The sequence below is a fragment of the Mytilus edulis genome, chromosome 5 (assembly GCF_963676685.1).
Source record: "Mytilus edulis chromosome 5, xbMytEdul2.2, whole genome shotgun sequence".
In the NCBI taxonomy this organism is placed as follows: Eukaryota; Metazoa; Mollusca; class Bivalvia; order Mytilida; family Mytilidae; genus Mytilus; species Mytilus edulis.
This window is the reverse complement of record NC_092348.1, coordinates 44,712,836-44,733,778: the sequence shown is the minus strand read 5'-3', so window position 1 is coordinate 44,733,778 and position 20,943 is coordinate 44,712,836. Positions and strand designations below refer to the sequence as shown.

General features: G+C 32.3%; 1 protein-coding gene across 2 annotated transcripts; it reads left to right on the top strand.

Annotated features, from left to right (window-relative positions):
- Positions 1–248: 248 nt before the first annotated feature.
- Positions 249–16,274, top strand: LOC139522426 (fibrinogen-like protein 1). 2 transcript variants are annotated; one of them, XM_071315940.1, is made up of 5 exons: positions 249–704; positions 2,360–2,478; positions 3,397–3,493; positions 4,736–4,900; positions 15,396–16,274. In XM_071315940.1, exons 1-5 carry the CDS (start codon positions 380–382, stop codon positions 15,665–15,667), a joined length of 978 nt encoding a protein of 325 aa, XP_071172041.1. In that variant the 5' UTR covers positions 249–379; the 3' UTR covers positions 15,668–16,274. The 2 variants fall into 2 exon arrangements, 1 of the variants encoding a protein (XP_071172041.1); XR_011664424.1 differs by having other exon boundaries at positions 251–704; positions 3,394–3,493.
- Positions 16,275–20,943: the final 4,669 nt, after the last annotated feature.

Sequence of the window (20,943 nt, the reverse complement as noted above, 5' to 3'; positions counted from 1 at the left end):
ATATTTCTAGTCTGCACTATAAGGATATGTTATAGTTCTATAGTCATAAATTTAAGAATGCTGCTAATATTTATTTTCAATTTCAATTTAAAATGTGCAAACTTAAAGTGCAAAACTATCGTATTTTAAAAGTTTCTGCATTGATGTTACAAGCACTTCTTAATAATTTGCAACAGAAGTAATTAGTTCTGAGTCATGGCCTACATAAAATGTATAATTACTTGTAATATATTTTATTTTTTTTTACCTTCAAATATCCAAGTTGAAGAAAAAGTTAGTTTGTACTTTTAATTTGCTAGAAATAGACTAATAAAAAATATGAAAATTCATTACATATAAAAATGTGGTTCTCGTATTAAATTTGGCATATTTGAATTGAATGTTAAGCAACATGTTGAACCGTCTTAATTTTGTTGTTTGGTTCAATATCCTTGTTTTCGCTACCGGCTTCATCATAAGAATACAGAAGGAAAAGTTTGCAATTGAAGAGGATAAAGCAATTCCTTCAACTAAATCAACAATTGGAGAAATGAAAGATGTCTCTCACATATTTTGTGCAAGCTGGTGTGCAGCTTATCTAACCTGCTGTTCTGCAAGTTTTGATAAATCAACAAAGAAATGTATGTTAAACTCTTGTTGTATATCGGAAACAGAACTATCTGCGAACAGAACTTTCATCCGAAAATTACCATATCAGTTTACAGGTTTGTTTTATAGTTAACATTCAAAACAGTTGATGGAAACATGTGTATACTTTTAATTAGAACTGAGATTTCGTAACAGGTTGTTTTTTTATTTACGTTTGACGGCAATACATCAAGGGTAATCGGAATAGTAGCATGGTATGTTGTCATTTCATTGTTTTGAGTTCTGTTGAATAATAATTTACGAATTCGAATATATCTAAGGGTAGGATAAACAGCATTTACCAATGCGCTTTTTGTGTGATGCCTAAAGCTTGAAAAGCATTTTAGTGATCAAACATGTATTTTTAAGGGGTTATACATGTAAAGAAATGTCTACTTACCCTGCGGGGGCACATGTAATGGTCTCCAGTTTTTTTTGTGATTTACGTTGCTATGTTCCAAATTCATATATGGTATTGTTCTTTTTTAGTACGATGTTGTAGTTTCCTTAAGATCTGTAAGATTTGAATGTTCCCCTGTTATGCATGTTATATTCCGCTTCTGTTTAGGGAGGCAGGGAAAAAACCTTAAAGATGTTTATTTAGGTAATACTTGTGTGTGGACTGGAATAAGAATTATGTGGGTTTTTTTTAATCACGTAGGTATAGATTTCTGTTCGCTCAACCAGTCTTTACAGATCAATCCTCATCTGATACGTTCGTTATTAAAATGTTAAAGTGCATATAATTAAAGCCTCACACATTCTAAAGTGTAACATATATATTATCGGTAGTTTTACTCTTGCCTATGGAAGTCGAAACGTTAGATAAAAACTATTACATAGTATATAATTACTTTTATGAACTTGAAATCTCTATACAAATCATTGTGCTTACCTCATACTAGTATTAAACATGTTAAAGCAAAGTATACACAGTACATTTGACAAATATACTATTGCCTCTGAAAAATGTTCTCAATTCCTTTGATATATTTGCATGTATGTACACGATTACCTACACAAATGTTCCTTTAAAGGACCGTTGTAATAACTCTATGTGGGGTTAAGTTGTGGCATATTATATGTCTAATTTTTATCCCAATCAAATATACCCTAATTTTCATTAGGCATTGCAAATTATCCATCAATCAACCTGGTTGATCCCTGTATTGTATGACGTACGTATTACATTAAAGCGTAAATTGTTCTTTTCCTTAACGTATTTTCCACTGGACGAAAACCAAACTAAAATCTAAAAATGAATATTCTACATTTCTACGAGGATTAATGTCAACCAAAATTTATGGAATACACATTTAATTGCATAGCAAAGCTAGAAAAATATTAAAAAAGCAACGTTTGTTTTTTACTTCTGAGGTTAAAAATGTGATGCTACATGTACATTTGTAAAATTTAATATCGTGAAATATTGAAAGGCTTATGTATGTGCGTTCATCATAATTTACAGTCCACTATAATTGTACTATTTATTAGAAATGTTGAATAAACTAGCAATATATTCAGTTTGGTAACCATTTCTTTCTCTAATATCGAAATAAGATAAATAACCTTGTCATGTACTGTTTTGGGCTATCTTTTTGGTTTTCTTTAACTTTTTTTTTACCTTATAACTTATCAATATGTGTTTTTAAGTTTTACTATTTACTAGTACTTGATTTTTTGGTTTTTGTTTTGCGATAAGCTTACAAATTACGTATTTATCATATTCCAGATACATTTCGTGACTGTAGTGACATTCCACAGGGAAGCGCAAGTGGAACTTATACGATGTATCATAGAGATGGATCTTTTGATGCCTACTGTGATATGAAGACTGATGGCAAATGGACGGTATATTTCAATTGACAATCTAAGCTAGAGTGTAAAATGTATTGATAAACTATAGATTTCATATTGCAGATGTACAAATAACTTCCTTTACGAACAACAGCAACACTGATGTTAATATCGAGATTTTATAACAGACCAAATAATTGTTGGTTGATAAGGACTTTCGGATTTGATTAAAATTGACAGTTTGCAATATGCACTTGACTTCAGTCAACGACAGATCATTAGGTCATAATGTATTTTACAAGTAAAATTTACCCTCAATTAGAATGCTAGGATGTATTTCTGAAAAAAAACAAGTAATAAATGGCTTACAAATTTTAATAACAAAATAGAAAATTATTATTCACAGTTTGAATATAATAGAATAGTGTGCGTCGATCAGTTATCGAATCCAAAAAAAAATCTCGTGGGCAAGGTAACTACATAAGGGAAAATATGAACGAACAATAGTACGGAATGTTTTCAAAAGCAATACATCTGGAAGTTGTTGATAAGATTAAGGAAAGTCTTTTACAAGAAAATTCATGTACACTAATTTTAAAGTAAAACAAAGCTATTTAAGTATCTAAAACATGTTCAACTTTGTGGTTATTGATTTGAAGTATTGTGTGACTTACATGTAACCATAATAGCAAATAAACAATTAACATTATTAATGTTTGACCAAGTTAAAATAATAAAATTTGTGCACAAAATGCTAGTTTGAAAAAAATACATTAAAATAAAACAGTTAATGTTAAAATTTTGTAGTGAATGACAGATGATTGAAGAATTTCATTCTTTTTCCCAAATTATGTACTTGAATTGTCATGAAAATGTGCGGAAAGTGGTCATACAAATGAATTGATTGAACTACCTAGGTCGGTGGAAACAGATTGTAGGGACACTGCAACATTTGTGTTTCTACATTAGTAGGTTATACAAAGAAGGTTAGATGGAACAACAGATTTCTACAGAAATTGGCAAGAATATAAACAAGGTTTTGGAAATGTCAACTGTGAATACTGGCTAGGTTTGTCAAATTTTAAACTCAAATGTTTTTTCTTTTTCTAACAAATATGCTACATATATGTGTAGGACTCAAACCTATGGCGGGTTCTAAATCTATGGCAGATATCTAATCTATGAAAAATGTAACGTTACAAACGCCGAACAACTCAAAGCTATGCAGATTTTGTTTCCTCCAAATCTATGGCAGATCTGGGTTTAAGAGTAACATATAACGTCACAATTGAATAACGCCTTATAAAATCTTATAAATACCAATCAAGATGAAGTTATTTCATTGACAAATATTTGCGAGTGGTTTAAAAGGAGACGTGATCTTATATTCAGAAAAAGGGACAAAATGTGCTGTAGTTAACTGTCTATTGCTGGCAAAGTTTGTAAACTGAAAGATAAAATTATCGGATACAAATTTAATTTTAATCGTCAACAAATAAAATAGATGTATTTACAATATCGCTGAAATAAATGTTTTTTTAAAAATTCAAAATGTTACTTTTTTATTGATTTTTATATAAAAAACGGCCTTTTTGTTGGTAAGTTGATTTAATGAATGGGTTAAACAGGTACCATGCCCAGATCATTTTTTTTAATTTTTTTTTACGGACCACATCATTTGATCTTGAAGTATGTATTATGTTATATGATTTTTTTTTACCATTATGTAATGTTTAATTCATTAATGATTATAGACATGCTCGTCGTTGTCGTAAATTTCCACTTGTTTAAGACAAGTAATTGGTCGAAAATGTGCTGCATCGTTTTCAATATGCGCAAAATTTTCCATAGATTTGAAAAACAACGTTAATCCGCCATAGACTAGGAAATTACAAAACTTGCCATAGTTTAGGTTGTAAAACATCTACCATATATTTCATTGGATTAGGAATTGCATGACGTCACATTTACCATAGATTAAAAATCTGCCATAGATTTGGAACCCACCATAGATTGGAGTCCCACATAACCATGACATAAAATTCAGGTTCAACTGTTTTCCATTGTCGGTTATCAAACGTGGTATGTGTGTATATCAAATGGTGATATTCAAACATTATATTTTTCCTCTATATTATTGGTTCTTATTTTAAGGAATTATTCCTTAGAAATGACTTTTTAAAAATGATCTAAAAAGATTAGTGTATGTGTATCTTAATATTCCTTTGGAAGTTCTTAAAAAAATTTTACGCGAACATATAGCATGTATAGAGGAGTTACAAAATAAGACAGGAAATATGAATATTTTCAGGTAACGATAATTTGCAGAGTATCCTGTCAACAAAAGACTACACGCTCAGAATTGACCTCCAGGATTGGAACAATGAGACACGATACGCTGAGTATGACACATTCTTTATCGGAAATGAAACAACCAACTATAAACTAACTATAGGCGATTATAATGGAACTGTCGGTATGTCACATTCATGTTAAGAATTCACAAATCATTACACTACGAAAGAACATTTAATTTAATTTTGCATTCTTCATCATACACACAAAATTTTAAAAGAAATAAAACTAGCTTTTACTGATTTGTAAAATTTCGTCCTTACAAATCATACTCTAAGTCAAGATTGAAGAATCCAGGAAAAATCATCAAGTCATAAATATATAGGCTTTTTAAATCTAAGATTGAACTCCTTGTATATACATAGTGAGTGCGAATTTATATGGCGAGTGATGAATACATAGCAGGAGATGCTTACTCTGTAGACGCACCCGGTATCGCACCTTTTTGTGTTCATGCGGTTCTATCATGTTTGTTATGTTTGTTAACACAAATAATAAAAAGAAATTATATGGCACAAAAAAATCGTCTTGTTCGATTTGTTTTATTTACATAAACTAAAAATAGCAATACATTGTGAGATTGTAGATTCCTGAAAAAAATCATTTCCACCAGAGATCAGGACTGGGTTGCACAAACGTCATTTAATTTAAACATTATTTAAAAGATAAATGCTACTTAACTTCTTAAATAATAATTAGTTAAACAACAGTTTAAAATCTGTTGCTCAAAGCTTAATTACGCCTTCAATTACTTAAGTGTTATTTAACAACTTTAAGTATTATTTAATCCAGAATCAACTGGTTCTAAAACAGTTCCCTTATTCGCGTGCATTTTCGCGAATTTTGTACGGAATCAAAATGGAGAACCAAGTAGACGCTGATAGAAAAAAACGATCATCAAACTGGGATTCATCAGAAATTTCCTTACTCAGGCAACTGGTTGAACAAAATTTAACTGTAATAAGAAGCAAATTGACCAACGCCATTACAAATGCACAGAAAACAGGGGTCTGGAAGACCATAGCATTCCAAATCAATGCTCTTGGATTACATTGTCGCACAGGCAAAGAAGTTAAAACCAAATGGCAAAACTTGCAATCAAAGGCAAAAACACAGTATGCTGAAAAAAACAAATATTCAAAGCAAACAGGTGGTGGGCCGGCACCTAAACCAATGTCAAATGAAACAGAGAAAATAGTTGAAATGATGAAGGATTGTTCCAGTTTCGTTGGCCTGAATGGTTGTGAATCTTCAGTGATTCTTGTAACTTCTGAAGGTGCTTATTCTTTCTCTTTTTCTCTTATCGTGTTACTCTTAAATTTAAAAATAAAGGAAATACACATTCTAATTCTCTCAACTACGCATCAGCTGATCAATATTTGTAAACACATTCCTTAAAAATAAATTGTGGGGCCTTTTTGAAGGGTAGTCCACATTTGTATAATAATAAAATTAATTGTATATATAAGGACGCTCACACACTGTTTGTGGAATGAATATCGTCATTCGCTATTTACTAATTTTTCAATATTTACGATTTCTTATTCTCTGACCTCTCAATTATAAGTCAAAATGAAACCATATGACTGTGACCAAGCACATTTCGCAACCGTCAACAAAGTCGAACGGATATTAACTCGAGCTTACTTCAGAAATAGAAAAAAACCTTACCGGTTTCATTGGTTTCTGTGTAATAATCCAATATTTCCCAATATTCTTACTCTCACAAATATTATTATTTTTAATTCAATTCTCCTGCACTATTGCCTCTTAGAGAAATATTTTAGCGTTTCGATTTTTAACATGACGTCACGGTAGTAATGAGGTACAATTATAGGTGTTTTTAAAGCACACCATTATCGATTTATTCTATGTTACAGTACTTGAATTTTTTGTATCATTTCTAACATGTCTAACGTGATAATTCTTGCATAAACACAATTAATAATTTGGGTAAACGTTATTTCAACATTGAGTTTAAAAAAAAAGACAATCGACTTGTTCCGAGATAAATGATTGTTTTTATTAATTTAAAAAGTATTTTCATGCTAGAGGGGAGGGGTATAGGTTTTTTTTCGGGTCTTTGGGATCGGGTGTTTTTAAGTTCGGGATTTCAGGATTGACCCTTTCGGGATCCGGGAATTCTTTTTTTTCTAATTTGGGATCGACGGGAATTAACTTTATTTAAAATCTGGACCGCGATCGGGATTTTGTGTCTTTAAGCCCGGGAATTCGGAATCAGGACCACTCCTACCCCACCTTTACACTACGCAAAAATTAATAAATGCTTTCTTAGTTGGCAATAATACCACATCTTTTTTTATATTTTCGTCGAGGAGCATTTGTGTAGCCATAGTTGATCTTAGTTCAAAATAATGTACAATGTAGTCGTGGAAAATATTTATGATCCTTAATGCTAATAGAAAGAAATCTATGCAATAAACATTAACACATAATTTAGATGTTGGTAACTATTATTAGTTTATTGCTACAATTGACACAAAACTGGTAATTTGCAGTTACCTTTTTTCTGAGACAAATATAAATTAAAGTCCTATAATTTAGACAAGAACTATATAATATCATTGCTTACATTGCGAGAGGTCGTGTATTCGATCAATTTTCCTGAATCATTGTTTTATTGTCAATTAGGCTAAACAACATTAGTTTCCCAAGTTTAATATATTGCTTCATATTTTTCCTGTCGGGCATTTGCATTGTATTTTTTTTCTCTCTCTCTCTCTCTCTCTCGTCATTATTAAAGGCCGCGGCATGGTTGCCCATCAGTGCATACATCTACTTTGTTCAAACCTTGCTGGTTAGTTCTCTCATTAGCAATTGTACCACCTCTCTTTACTCTAATCATTGAACATTGAATTCGTACAGTGCGTCTTCCTCAAAATATCCCACAGTCAGAAATTAATAGGAGTAACGTTATATAGATTTAGGATGGGGGTCTCACGTGGGTTTATTTTGGAATAGAATAGTATGGCCCCTTTTTAGTCGGAAAAAAACTTTCTTTCTCACATTTTTGGAAATGAATTGCCTAGACCCAAACAAAATTGGCTCGTTTTGCTCGGCATCTTTATTGGTTATTTTTTACTAGAACAATGTGATGCTCCCCCATCAGGCCCCTCTTTTCTCCTGGATTGGGACCCCCCTTTTTAAATGACTGGATCCGCCCCTGCCTCCAACACACAATATATACAAACAAACCGTGAGAGGTTTGATTTTAATCAGAATGAACTATGGCCCATGATGTATCTAATTTTAATTTTACTGACGGCAGTTCAATATATTTATATACATTGTATATCAACATTTTAATTGACATATTAACATTTTCTTGAAGATAGTCTATACTATGTAAATATTTTGGCAGGTTAAAACAATAAGTATTTTACTTTCTTTCTGTAATATATATTCAAACACTGCCTTCTTCATGCCAGTCTAATCGATACCGTATAATTCATGCATTTTCAATCTTTATATTTTCAGATAATTCAGACTCAATCTTTTCACCAAATATATCTCCAGCTGAATCTTTCTCAGGGTGTGAGGTTGAAGTTCAACCAGAAAGTTGTTTGTTAGTAAACAATGATACCTATGATACTATTACGTGCACTCCCGCTACTGCAATTTCGTTACCAAGATACACAAGCACTCCATACTCTAAGAAAAACTCAGTGAAGACTTCACATGTTATAACTCAGGAAATGCTAGCAAGGAAACAATATGATGTATTAACAGTCCAGGAAGAAAAATTCAAACTTGAGGTAGAGAAAATTAAACTGGAAAACGAAAAGCTTAAACTTGAAATTAGAAGACTGAACCAGTGGGAAATACAAGAGAACGACGCCCTACTAACTCTTGATGCATTAAATGCATGAACCATGAAACAAAGAAAAAGATGATGTACAATTTTTGAACATTTATAATATATGTTATCTGTGATATTATTCTTTAATGTGCTTCAGTGTAATATAATAAAATTATTATGCAAAAAATGTCCTTGCAATGTGATCTCTCACAACACGTCCTTCGTCTGGTCCTTGGAAATCTTTGCTGATGTTCCAAAACATTTGAATTTCATCGTCAGGATCCTCCATCAGTTCTCTCATCTCTATTGCAAGATTGTGCAAAACTGCACATGCCATAATTAAGGTGCATACTTTCTCTGGTTGCAGTCTTAATTCTGCGTGCAAGCAGTAAAATCGTTTCTTCCACCACCCAAATGTTCTTTCAATGCAGCATCTTGTGCGCGTGTGAGCTGTATTAAATCTCTCGTGGTAAGGCTCTGTCGGTCTGATATAAGGCGTCATCAGGAAACTTCTACATGCGTAGCCGCTGTCACCAAGTATTAATCCATCTTCTACACATTTATGAGCTTGCTCCAAATGTTCAGATATTTGTGAACATCTCATGATATGACTGTCATATATATGCATGAACACTTCCAGGCTACCTCGCTACAATGTTTGTAAATTTACCTACGAAAATAATAATTGTATACTGTAATATAAATCAAGAAATACTAAAACAAAAACAAAATCTTTTAGTTTTTGAGAGCTTATTTGATTTTTTATTGATTTACACATCTACTAACTGTTGATTTATCTATACCCACAGTATCTCCTATGACCTGCATGAAACTACCAGATGCAAAGAACCTCAAAGCAACAAGCACCTGTTAAAACATTATATATGATGAGTTTATTTTAAAAACTTGCGTGCTAACAGTTCATTAACCATTTATATATATACATTATCAGAGGCGAAATCAGGGGGGGGGGGGCAGGGGCCCGGGCCCCCCTTTTTTGAGAAACTTGAAAAATTGGTTGCTTAAATAGGGAATCACTGGCGCATGACTGGACCGGGCCCCCTCTTAGGCCAGTCAGTGGGCCCCCACTTATGAAAATTTCTGGATCCGCCACCGATTATACACTTAAAACGCTTTAAAAATCATATATTACATGCATTTTATTGCAAAAATTTATCCCTGAACCCCGAAATAAGGTACAAGTATCGGGTCCTTTTCGTCATTTGACACGTTTGCACACAACCGTATATGATGTTCGAAACATAATCTCTTCATACAAAAATATATGTATTTAATTTAATATCTATATTTATATTTTCAAGATTATAAACATGCAGGAACCGGCGTTTCTTAGTTTAGCGATTAAATGAATAATCGTTAATTATTAATTATTATACATACATATATATATATATTGATACTTAAAAGAGGGTCCTTATCCCGAAATCCCGGGCTTAAACTAATGAAATCCAGAGGTCCAGAATTAAAAAAAAATCTCGGCATCCTAAAATTCGAAACAAGAATTCCCGGGTCCCGAAAGGATCAATCCAGAAATCCCGATCATAAAAACATCCGATCCCGACGTCCGAAAAAGGTCCTGCCCCTTCTTCATATTAATTCGTTTTATTTCTAAAATAATAACAAAGGTATAATTAAAGTTGTGCACGTTGAAATTATGTGTTTTAAATAAATCACTGAAAATAATAATTATTGTTTTTTAACAGCGTGTCTCTATTATATCACTATTAATATGTCACACGAACAGTAACGAATTTCATAGATAAATTACACGTTTCCAGGTTTCCCTCCCCTCCCCCAATGACTTTACAAAAAGTTAAATTTTATAAGAAACTGTATCCCTTTTTGAACCCCGTAAAATGTATTACGTCCCTTTGAAAAAATGTAAACAAAGTTGATGGTGGGAAATGTTTGACACATATTTTGGATTTCGGCATTTATGAAAGGATTTAATACTCAGTGTGCAGATGATCTTGTGTAGCGCCGAGTGTTTTTATTCTAAGATAAATGATGTCGCAAATGGTGGTTATGTTCGTAAACACACAAAAATAGAAACAAACATTGGAGAATGTGATTGTTTTTCAAAACCATGTTTACAAGAGTTTAAAATCTACATTTAGTACCTGCATTTCTGCGCTTAGTGCGTGACTTCTCTGGGTCGGGTGTGTAATATCGTCACGAACAATATCAGTTATCCTTTGGATAGATTGTCTCCCAAATCTATATCTGGAACGAAGCTGTTTGTCTGTCAAATCATTTAGGGTGAGTAGCCTTTCTCTATACTTTCTAGGTGCCAATGGTGGCCTTATATTACCAGCAAGATTGCCGAAAAGCAGCATGTCTTCCATATTTAATCGATATTTAAATATTTAAAAGTACCCCTTTGCCACATTTAAGTTTAAGTAACCTTTAAGTGTTACTTACCTCTAATAAACCTTTGTGCAACAGGAATAACGGTTACTTAATTTTAATTATGGTTTAACGTATACTTAAATGACACTTAAATTTAAATAACGTTTGTGCAACCCAGTCCAGTTCATCAAATTCATATTTCTACGACATTATATCAGTGTACTTCATCTAATTGTTAGATTAACATACATTCATAGAATTATCCTTATTGTTTTATGATAAGCCAGGTGTGAATAACTGTTTGCCTCCTTAATCATTTTACTCCTTGTATACTCAGCTGTAATTTACCGACGATCAAAATGTTCCACACGATAATTTTTATTATTTTTAGCTTCCTGTTTCCCCTCTTTTTTCAACTGTTTTATTGAATCCTATGGGAGTAAATTCAAGCATAAGCTTATAACGACCAATATGAATTCACAATGAATGTCTCTTCGTCAAATCTGTCGTATACACACGTAGTGTACCCACCCTAACCGCTACGATTTACTCTCATACATGTCACAGTTTACAGTTCAATGAGAAGAATGAAGCTTCATTGGCAAACTAATATATATGCGTATAATGGTTTTCAGATTTGAACATTTATCGAACTATGTGTTATGTGATAATATTAAAGATTACTTGTCAAATTACTGACGGCAGTTCAATATATTTATATACATTGTATATCAACATTTTAATTGACATATTAACATTTTCTTGAAGATAGTCTATACTATGTAAATATTTTGGCAGGTTAAAACAATAAGTATTTTACTTTCTTTCTGTAATATATATTCAAACACTGCCTTCTTCATGCCAGTCTAATCGATACCGTATAATTCATGCATTTTCAATCTTTATATTTTCAGATAATTCAGACTCAATCTTTTCACCAAATATATCTCCAGCTGAATCTTTCTCAGGGTGTGAGGTTGAAGTTCAACCAGAAAGTTGTTTGTTAGTAAACAATGATACCTATGATACTATTACGTGCACTCCCGCTACTGCAATTTCGTTACCAAGATACACAAGCACTCCATACTCTAAGAAAAACTCAGTGAAGACTTCACATGTTATAACTCAGGAAATGCTAGCAAGGAAACAATATGATGTATTAACAGTCCAGGAAGAAAAATTTAAACTTGAGGTAGAGAAAATTAAACTGGAAAACGAAAAGCTAAAACTTGAAATTAGAAGGCTGAACCAGTGGGAAATACAAGAGAACGACGCCCTACTAACTCTTGATGCATTAAATGCATGAACCATGAAACAAAGAAAAAGATGATGTACAATTTTTGAACATTTATAATATATGTTATCTGTGATATTATTCTTTAATGTGCTTCAGTGTAATATAATAAAATTATTATGCAAAAAATGTCCTTGCAATGTGATCTCTCACAACACGTCCTTCGTCTGGTCCTTGGAAATCTTTGCTGATGTTCCAAAACATTTGAATTTCATCGTCAGGATCCTCCATCGGTTCTCTCATCTCTATTGCAAGATTGTGCAAAACTGCACATGCCATAATTAAGGTGCATACTTTCTCTGGTTGCAGTCTTAATTCTGCGTGCAAGCAATAAAATCGTTTCTTCCACCACCCAAATGTTCTTTCAATGCAGCATCTTGTGCGCGTGTGAGCTGTATTAAATCTCTCGTGGTAAGGCTCTGTCGGTCTGATATAAGGCGTCATCAGGAAACTTCTACATGCGTAGCCGCTGTCACCAAGTATTAATCCATCTTCTACACATTTATGAGCTTGCTCCAAATGTTCAGATATTTGTGAACATCTCATGATATGACTGTCATGAACACTTCCAGGCCACCTCGCTACAATGTTTGTAAATTTACCTACGAAAATAATAATTGTATACTGTAATATAAATCAAGAAATACTAAAACAAAAACAAAATCTTTTAGTTTTTGAGAGCTTATTTGATTTTTTATTGATTTACACATCTACTAACTGTTGATTTATCTATACCCACAGTATCTCCTATGACCTGCATGAAACTACCAGATGCAAAGAACCTCAAAGCAACAAGCACCTGTTAAAACATTATATATGATGAGTTTATTTTAAAAACTTGCGTGCTAACAGTTCATTAACCATTTATATATATACATTATCAGAGGCGAAATCAGGGGGGGGGGGGGGGGGCAGGGGCCCGGGCCCCCCTTTTTTGAGAAACTTGAAAAATTGGTTGCTTAAATAGGGAATCACTGGCGCATGACTGGACCGGGCCCCCTCTTAGGCCAGTCAGTGGGCCCCCACTTATGAAAATTTCTGGATCCGCCACCGATTATACACTTAAAACGCTTTAAAAATCATATATTACATGCATTTTATTGCAAAAATTTATCCCTGAACCCCGAAATAAGGTACAAGTATCGGGTCCTTTTCGTCATTTGACACGTTTGCACACAACCGTATATGATGTTCGAAACATAATCTCTTCATACAAAAATATATGTATTTAATTTAATATCTATATTTATATTTTCAAGATTATAAACATGCAGGAACCGGCGTTTCTTAGTTTAGCGATTAAATGAATAATCGTTAATTATTAATTATTATACATACATATATATATATTGATACTTAAAAGAGGGTCCTTATCCCGAAATCCCGGGCTTAAACTAATGAAATCCAGAGGTCCAGAATTAAAAAAAAAATCTCGGCATCCTAAAATTCGAAACAAGAATTCCCGGGTCCCGAAAGGATCAATCCAGAAATCCCGATCATAAAAACATCCGATCCCGACGTCCGAAAAAGGTCCTGCCCCTTCTTCATATTAATTCGTTTTATTTCTAAAATAATAACAAAGGTATAATTAAAGTTGTGCACGTTGAAATTATGTGTTTTAAATAAATCACTGAAAATAATAATTATTGTTTTTTAACAGCGTGTCTCTATTATATCACTATTAATATGTCACACGAACAGTAACGAATTTCATAGATAAATTACACGTTTCCAGGTTTCCCTCCCCTCCCCCAATGACTTTACAAAAAGTTAAATTTTATAAGAAACTGTATCCCTTTTTGAACCCCGTAAAATGTATTACGTCCCTTTGAAAAAATGTAAACAAAGTTGATGGTGGTAAATGTTTGACACATATTTTGGATTTCGGCATTTATGAAAGAATTTAATACTCAGTGTGCAGATGATCTTGTGTAGCGCCGAGTGTTTTTATTCTAAGAAAAATGATGTCGCAAATGGTGGTTATGTTCGTAAACACACAAAAATAGAAACAAACATTGGAGAATGTGATTGTTTTTCAAAACCATGTTTACAAGAGTTTAAAATCTACATTTAGTACCTGCATTTCTGCGCTTAGTGCGTGACTTCTCTGGGTCGGGTGTGTAATATCGTCACGAACAATATCAGTTATCCTTTGGATAGATTGTCTCCCAAATCTATATCTGGAACGAAGCTGTTTGTCTGTCAAATCATTTAGGGTGAGTAGCCTTTCTCTATACTTTCTAGGTGCCAATGGTGGCCTTATATTACCAGCAAGATTGCCGAAAAGCAGCATGTCTTCCATATTTAATCGATATTTAAATATTTAAAAGTACCCCTTTGCCACATTTAAGTTTAAGTAACCTTTAAGTGTTACTTACCTCTAATAAACCTTTGTGCAACAGGAATAACGGTTACTTAATTTTAATTATGGTTTAACGTATATTTAAATGACACTTAAATTTAAATAACGTTTGTGCAACCCAGTCCAGTTCATCAAATTCATATTTCTACGACATTATATCAGTGTACTTCATCTAATTGTTAGATTAACATACATTCATAGAATTATCCTTATTGTTTTTATGATAAGCCAGGTGTGAATAACTGTTTGCCTCCTTAATCATTTTACTCCTTGTATACTCAGCTGTAATTTACCGACGATCAAAATGTTCCACACGATAATTTTTATTATTTTTAGCTTCCTGTTTCCCCTCTTTTTTCAACTGTTTTATTGAATCCTATGGGAGTAAATTCAAGCATAAGCTTATAACGACCAATATGAATTCACAATGAATGTCTCTTCGTCAAATCTGTCGTATACACACGTAGTGTACCCACCCTAACCGCTACGATTTACTCTCATACATGTCACAGTTTACAGTTCAATGAGAAGAATGAAGCTTCATTGGCAAACTAATATATATGCGTATAATGGTTTTCAGATTTGAACATTTATCGAACTATGTGTTATGTGATAATATTAAAGATTACTTGTCAAATTCAGGTATTTACCCCACTGTCAGCAACATTTATAAAGCCTCTGTTCAGTGCGAATGGGATAATCATCGGTTGATTTACAATTGTCGGTATCAGTTTATATACTACATGTTCTACTAATTCAAATAATTTCAGGAGACAGCATACTTTCCCCTTCTCGAGAATGCTGCAAATTAAATGGTATGGCTTTCTCTACTTTCGATAATGACAACGACAATTCCCTACGTAATTGCGCTCTAGACTCAGAACACGCTGGATGGTGGTTCAATAGATGTACACAAACAAATCTTAACGGCTTTTACTACAATGGCGGCGTGGTGAGCGGGGATGGAATGTATTGGAAAGCGTGGAATGGCTCTGATTATTCACTTAAAACAGTTACTATGAAAATCAGACCAAAATTATGAAGCATACTTTTTAACAACCAGACACACTATTGATGTAAAAATAGTTTAGGAATCGAACTTTCAATTATTTTATTTTGGGTAAATATTTGCCAGTCTCCCTTATTCTAATGAAACATGCATAATGTATCCGGGAAATTGAATTGTATCAGAGCATTTTTCATGGATTTACCATTGTTTTCTAGTTGAATGTACGAATTATTTGAAAGAAAAACGGTCTTGAGTTGAATATATTTTTCGTCAATAAGATAATCATTTGAACACGCATTTCACCAGCTCTTATAATTTTTCAACTTAGTAAACGCATACAACATTGTCCCAAAACACTATGACCTTCAGAATTAACATTAAGAATGGAAATGGGGACAAGTAGACAACGATCTTACAAAAGAGCAGAAAACAGCCCAAGGCAACCTAGATGTATGGATCTTCAACAAAACGAGAAAATCAAGCATCCATAGGCAGGCTTCGTGTTTCTACATATTAATATTAAAAAAATGTCTTAAAATTTATACAAAATGTGTGTTATTCTTATCAGGGTACACATGAAAGGTAATTGATAGAGCATTGACTGAGCATGAGTATTGATTGCATAGTTATGTATGCAAAGTAGTAGCCGATTTCCATTTTGGTACACTTGGTTTCGATCTTTTGAATTTAATGCAATTGCTTCAATTTTTATTTTACCTTGAATTATTGAATAATGGCTTTTTGAAAAAATACTGTTGTCTAAATTTAATATCAAGACTCCGGAACATTTATTTGAATAAGAACAATTTACTCTTGTTTTCGAATCCTAATATTGGAGGATTGTTTTACACGTCATGTAGATTATTCGTTCAATTAATTAAATGAAATGTGAAAATACGTACTGCAAAAATCTCTTAACATTTTATGATTAAATTAGACATAACATTAATTTTCCAAACAAAATTTAATATTATCATGTAACATGATAACGAATAAATATGTTATAAAATGTTATTTTGATGTTAGTATTTCTAAGCCGTCGTTGGAGAAGAAATCAAAATTACAAACATAAGTTTCGATTTATTTAAAACCATGGTGTCCCGCTCATGACAGTGTATTGGTTGTCATCATTTCCTATAACTTCTAATAAATACCACCTTCCATGAGCTACTGATACATATGTAATACGTGATCTGTTTTTCTGAAATGTGCATGAACATAAAGCTATCAGTGTTTAATACTAGATTAAAGAATATCAAAGATTTAAATATTTCTAAGAAATCTCCATTATATTGATCATGTAGTTCCCTCTGTTAACATAATTATTTTTACAGTCTTTACAAGCATGTTAATGTCTTACAGAATATGCTTACCCTTCCGATACACCTGAGATAACTTCCGATATTCGGTTATATTTGTGGTGCTCAGTCTGCAGTTTTCTATAAAATAATGATTTGTGTAGTTATATGTTGGTCTTTTTGTCGTTTTAATGTCCAATTTAGGTGCTTTATGTTTTCTGGTCTGTGCGTTCGTCAGTCCGTTTGTCCCGCTTCAGGTTAAAGGTTTTGGTCGAGGTAGTTTTTGATGGAACTGAAGTCCAATCAACTTGAAACATAGTACACATATTCCCTATGATTTTTAAATTAAAGGTTTTACCCCATTTTCACGATCCACTGAACATAGAGCATGATAGTGCGGATGGGGCACCCGTTTTCTAGGGACGCATTCTTGTTTGCCATGGAGTTGTCCGTTTATTTTCGACTTATAGGTTTGGTATCTATTGCCTCTCTTATAAATGTAAACATTCGATACTAATATAGATTAAAATTTTAACCCGAAAGCGCACTTATATTTTCCAGCTACATGCCTGACAAATTCGTCCCTCAATAAAAAAAAAATGATTTGGTGCGATGTTGGATTGTATTTGTACAAATAATGAGGAACAGTTCATAAAACAAAAAAATTGCTTGACGTTGTTCAATAACGGTGTAACAGTTGTCTTATGTGATTTTGATTAATGATGCTAAGATACCAAAAAAAAAAAAACCTCCAAAAAACAATTGTTTGCACTATTTGGAAAAAACAATAGTTGATAGAAATAGACCGAAGTAAAATGCCTTAATTAACTAAACTGTTGATAAACCCTTACCTGCTGTATCTCTTATTCTCTTTTTAAGGAAAATGTATCTGAGCATATACATTTTCAATAAGTTGATCGCCCATGTCTTAACACTTAATTAGTCTTTCTCAATTTTGTTTATCTTTTTGTCCAACTGCAACGACAGTTTTGACAATTTTTTTGTATATATTGCATGTCTCTTGCATGTCTCTTGCAAATTTATCAAGTAATAAATAACCAACTGTGAGGTGTATATTGACACATTACTGAAACAACAGAGTTGTATGTACATGATATTGAACATCAGTCGTTATCACAATTTTACGATAACAATCTGAATACTATATTGTAAATGAACAAACTCTTCTTCTGTGGTACACCAACACAAAAGCAAAGAAAAAACAACTCCAGCAAAAAGTCTATTTGTAATTCAGCTAGATCATAGTATTGAAGATATTGAAGATTTATATTTCAACAAATTGACACACAAAAGGCTGCAATAATTTTTCATTCAGTTCTATTGAATATTGGTCATGGATGATGACACTTTGTATTATAACGTCATACATGTATAGTGACTAGAGAGTTATGCTATATTTATCACTATTCAATACATTTTGTTATCCAATATACAACTGCACAATTCGTGATCACTTAAAGATAAGAAACAATGTATTGAGAATAGATTAGATTGTTAACATGTTAGTCGTATCCTTTTGTATCTCGCCTGTAATTTAGAGGTTGTCGTTTGTTGCTGTGTTACATTTTTGTTTATCGTAATTAATTATTGTATACATAAATTAGGCCGATGAATTTCCGTTTGAATTATTATTTTACATTTGTTATTTCGAGGCCTTTTGTAGTTTACTATGCGTTATGGGTTTTGCTCATTGTTGAAGGCCGCACGATGACATACCGTTGTTAATTTCTGTCTCATTTGATGTCTTTGTTTAAACATATTTATTTGTCGTCATTACAAATATACCATCATACAAAATACATAATCATAATAGGAATCGGAAAAAGGCAGGACATAGCTAATTGGTGTATAAACTTGACCAAGTCACTCACAAATGTATCATAAAAGTCCTTAAGACTTTAATTTGTTTTTTTGTGAATGAGTCGAGTTAATACTTCAATGTATTCTTTTAAAAAGGCATTCAATATTATAGAAGATACCGGTATCCTATATATGATATATTATAGTTATAAAGTCATATATGACTAACTGATTTGTATAGTTTGTTCTTATGTTGTACTGTTACACCACTGCCCCAAGTTACGGGAGTGGAAGGAATCTCGCTTTCATGTTTAACCCGTCTCATTCTGTATGTCAGGGGCCTTTCCAATCTCCGGCGCAGAGCTCACATCCGTTCCGTACTTACTTCGTATCACTACACTAAATAGGTCATTGTATTGTTGTGTACTAAGTATACGGAAGGAAACGATCGCTGTACGGAGATTGGGGTCTTTTATAGCTGACTATGCGGCATTGGCTTTGCTTATTGTTTACGACCATACAGTGACACGTAGCTATTAATTGCTGTTTCATTTAGTATCTTGTGAAGAGTTGTCTATTGACAATCATACCACATCCTTTTTTCATATAATAAACAGCTCATTTGAAAATCAAGGTTTACATTCATAAAATGAGATATTCGATCGTAGTACTAAATTGTCTTCGTACTTGTAGTAAAACAAATATGTTTGGAAGAAATATTAACTTAGATAGTTTTATGCATTTCAGCTCAGACAACAATTACCTAAAGACAAAAAAAGTCATATCTTCATAGAAGTTAGTATAATTTTTATTCGTAAACAATATATCAATGACACACATGTTATTCTGACTGGCATATATGTTCAGACATATTATATGTATAACAAAACTAATTTTTAAACAAAAGGATGTCCGAAACAACATAATCATAAAAGTAATGTCAAAACCAAAATCTCTACAATAGCATAGATAGTATGTATAAGGGACATTATAAAAAAAACATGCAAAACTATGTTATTGGGTCTTTTTAAGTCACAGACATGAAAATATATTAAAATAATACTTTTTATTGCATTTTGATACATACAAACATTTTTTTAATGATTTAGGAGGTGTATGTTGGTCTTATAATAAAAAAAAATCACCAAATGGAAATGATACATTGTTTAAGTCAATGGTGTAACCAAAGGACAAATTAGTAGGATAAGAGTTATCTTTCGCAAGATTTGGGCATTTACAACAGTTTCTCCCTTACAATATTACCTGTAAGCATGTTTCGCAAAAAAAACCAAACAATTATGTTGAAATTTAGTGAAAAATTCTTAAAAGTAAGTAAAAGCTGTATCATAATTGAAAATAGTGTCCATGGTGTACCCTTATACAAATCTTTTTTTGAAAACATTTCCTGAACTTTGAATTCTGATATATATTGATTATAGAAACATGCACCAGGAACAACATATATAATAGGGGAATGGAGCACTTATTTCGTAACTGAATCTTAAAATACACCTTAAATCATTGGTGTTACTGTCAATGGTGTGATCATTTTGATAAAATAACACCATTGACCAGTTTAGTAACACCACTAAATATATCATGACAATCAGCATTGTTTTGTGTTTCTTTCATGCTAAACAAGCGAAACATCATATTATTTACGAAAAACAATACTAATTTAACAATGTTTTAACAACATCATGTATTACATATACAAGTTTTCAGAAACGGATGTATGCTGGTAACACCAATGACACTATTTAGTAACACTATTGAAAATTTTTAGTTATTGATGTTATGTTACATAATTTGAGATATTTTAGCCTAAGAATTTTTGTTTTATCTGTTTCTTTTGCTCGGTGTTCTTGGCTCTGTGTTCAGAACTTAATAAAGGTAAAATTTGAAATGTGATGTCAATGGTGATACTTTTGTGTTTATTGGAGTTACTGAAGGGTCAGTGGTGTTACTATATGAAAATGCGACATTTTTTTTTATTTTCATTCATAAATATAAGTGTTTTAGGTCGTGTACGAAGGATTAGATATATTATCATCATTTAATCTTACACAATTCACATATATTCATTTTAAGTGCATATTTGAGTATTAACAACGTCCATGATTAGGACAGCCAACTTTTTTACGACAATGTATTCTGAAATTATTTTTGAATAGAATGCACAGCTATATG